This window comes from Temnothorax curvispinosus, unplaced genomic scaffold, assembly GCF_003070985.1.
Source record: "Temnothorax curvispinosus isolate PA1 unplaced genomic scaffold, ASM307098v1 QBEX01008513.1, whole genome shotgun sequence".
Classification (NCBI taxonomy): Eukaryota; Metazoa; Arthropoda; class Insecta; order Hymenoptera; family Formicidae; genus Temnothorax; species Temnothorax curvispinosus.
In genome coordinates this window covers 1-2,901 of record NW_020218293.1, presented here as the reverse complement: position 1 = coordinate 2,901, position 2,901 = coordinate 1, and the positions used below count along the sequence as shown (strand labels likewise).

The following is a 2,901-nucleotide window of genomic DNA, read 5'->3' as shown; positions in this document are numbered from 1 at the left end:
TGAGCACTTCTTTATCGACGCTGGTCGAGTTTGCCTGCGCTCTGTATATATATGTAAGAATCGGTGAGCACTTCTTTATCGACGCTGATCGAGTTCGCCCGCGACTCCAGCATCCCCTTAATTTTTAAAAGCATGCACTCTGCTCAGCAAAGTTTATATTCATGCAACGTCTTAATTTCAAATGTAGGTTATGGACTCTGAAAAGACTTTAGTGGAATACTTAGTACATTGCAACGATATGTACCTTGGGCTATCTGCGAAGGAAACCCGCGGTTTAGCCTTTGATTTAACCAAAAAATTGAATCTGAAGGTACCAGCATCGTGGGAAGCCGCTCGCATGGCCGGTGAAGATTGGCTCGAACGACATCTAATATTATCCATACGCAAACCAGAAACGACAAGTTTAGCACGTGCCACTAGTTTCAATCGAACAAATGTAAAAAGTTCTTTGCGCTGCTAAAATCTGTGTGGAATAAATATCATTTCCCAATTCACTGCATATGGAATATAGATGAGACGGGAATAACAACCGTTCAGACACCGAACAGAATCATCGGCCGAGTGAAACAAATCGAGCGAGTGACTTCTGCGGAACGAGGAAACCTCGTAACTTTGATGATGGCGGTGTCAGTGATTGGGCAATTTCTACCTCCTTTTTTTATTTTTCCTCGTAAACATTTCAAGGAATATTTTCTTAACGGCGGACCACCAGGCTGCACAGGTGCAGCGAATCCAAGTGGCTGGATGAACGCGGAGCATTTTGTCAAATTCTTACAGTTCTTCCAGTCCCATGTGCATGCCTCCGTCGACGATCCAGTTTTACTGATACTCGACAATCACGAATCACATTCGTCCATCGCTGGTCTCAACTATTGTAAAGCGAATGGAATCATTGTCCTATCATCACCGCCGCATTGTTCGCATAAGCTGCAACCGCTGAAACGCACCATCTACGACCCGTTAAAGAAATGTGTAAACGCACAGTGCGATAACTGGATGACGTCGAATCCTGGTAGGACAATGACGATGTACGACATCCCCGGAATCGTGGCTAAGGCACTACCACTTGTCGTAACGTATCAAAATATTGTGTCCGGGTTTGAATGCACTGAAATTTCTCCATTCAACCCGGACATTTTCCAGGAATATGAATTTTTGACGAACAGCGTTACGGATAGGGAGTACCCTTTTACTTTCGTTGATCCCGAAAAAGTCTACCTCAACGCAACCGACTCGGACGCAGCCGATCAGAAGACAAAGTCGATCCCATGGCTTTATCCATGTCTCATTATGGTGATACATTGTGGGGGAACTTGAGCGCAACGACGCTTCAAAGTATTCCTGAAGCCGCACCGAGACAGCCGGCTCATGAAGAACGAAGAACGAGCGTCGTCCTTACTGACTCGCCTCAAATGAGAGAATTGGCGACTGAGCAGTAAAATTTTAAATGAATTTTTATATTTTTCTTTTAAAAAACAATTATTAATATATATGTATTGAAAATGCAGTGGGACGGATTAGCCCCCCGGGGGGGGGGGGGGGTGACGGTTAAACCCCGGCATTTTTGAGATTTCAATTTTTCCACCGTTGTCGTTTTTGCTCTATACCGGTTAAACAAAGTGACGTAGATAAAAATTTCCTATATTGTAGCTAAAGGTTCACTCTTTACAGTGGTATACCACATTTAACTAAAATTATTTATTTTGTTGTTAAAAATCGACACCGAAAAAAACTGACGGTTTAGCCTCGGTCTCCCCTACAATACGAGGACTGTTCAAAAAGTTCCCGAACTTGGTCTTGGGGTTTACTTATAACTTAGGTCGGTATTCATAGTCGGATCTTATATTTAAGACCGTCTTAAGTGCGATATTAAGATGTTATGAACCAATCAACAGGGCCGTATTAGCATCTTAAGACATTACTTAAGACAGTCTTGAAATAAAATCCGACTATAAATATGGGCCACAGAGTCGTATTAGCATCTTAAGACATTATTTAAGACAGTCTTGAAATAAGATCCAACTATGAATACGGACCTTAATCAGCCTTATCTCCTTCTGATTAAGCTGACTAAATAAGTTATAAATAAACCTCCAAAAATTATACAGACAAAGTTCGGGAACTTTTTGAATAGCCCTCGTTTATATGACATTTTTTCTTGTTTATGTGTGGAAAACTCATCCCCAAAGTTTGTACATAGAGAAACGGCATGAAAGCGGCCATCCCTTCGATCTTTCTGAAGCCGGCAGAACTCGCATTTTCGACCTGTCCCTTGAGAAAGTCGACGTCAGCTACGTCCGTTTCGCTCGATAACGGTACATGGTTCGTATGTGCTATAGTTCATGTCCGGACTACTCAGATGAAAGATAGTCCAGATGAGAATTAGATGAGATGAATAGATGAATAAATGAGACAAGGATCGAGATCATCTCGACTAGAGTTATCTTCCATCTGAGTAGTTCGGACATGAGCCACGTACCGTTACCGAGCGTAACGGGACGTATAGTTGACGTCCACTTTTTCAGAGAGTAGTATCAGAACATGACTTCCGGTTGCCGTCCGGTGACCGCCTTCAGGTTTCTCTCTGGTTTGTATAAGTATTACTGGATCACCCTGTATATATGTATATTATTAATAATAAAATGGTTTTTTTTATTGATATAAATTATATTGAAAAATAACAATCCAGCAAAACAAGAAAAATAATTTTTATAATATATATCATAAACTTACTTATAATGCATTGAAGTCAGTCAATTTTTACCAATAGCCGTAACCTGGTCCGTAACTGTAATGGTGGTAATGAGGGTAGTAATTATGATAATGGGGATGGTTATGGTAATGATAATGGTAGTTGGGATAACTGTGGGAATATCCGTATCCGCCGTATCCACCATATCC

At 41.2% G+C, this 2,901-nt stretch overlaps 1 protein-coding gene across 1 annotated transcript; it reads left to right on the top strand.

Annotated features, from left to right (window-relative positions):
* The first annotated feature begins 744 nt into the window (after positions 1–744).
* Positions 745–1,317, top strand: LOC112457961. The gene has a single exon (XM_025021304.1). The coding sequence runs from the start codon at positions 745–747 to the stop codon at positions 1,315–1,317; it is 573 nt and encodes a 190-aa protein (XP_024877072.1).
* Positions 1,318–2,901: the final 1,584 nt, after the last annotated feature.

Bases quoted from the DNA above. Each gene is read 5' to 3' on its own strand.
- LOC112457961 (XM_025021304.1), top strand. From the start codon at position 745: ATGAACGCGGAGCATTTTGTCAAATTCTTACAGTTCTTCCAGTCCCAT.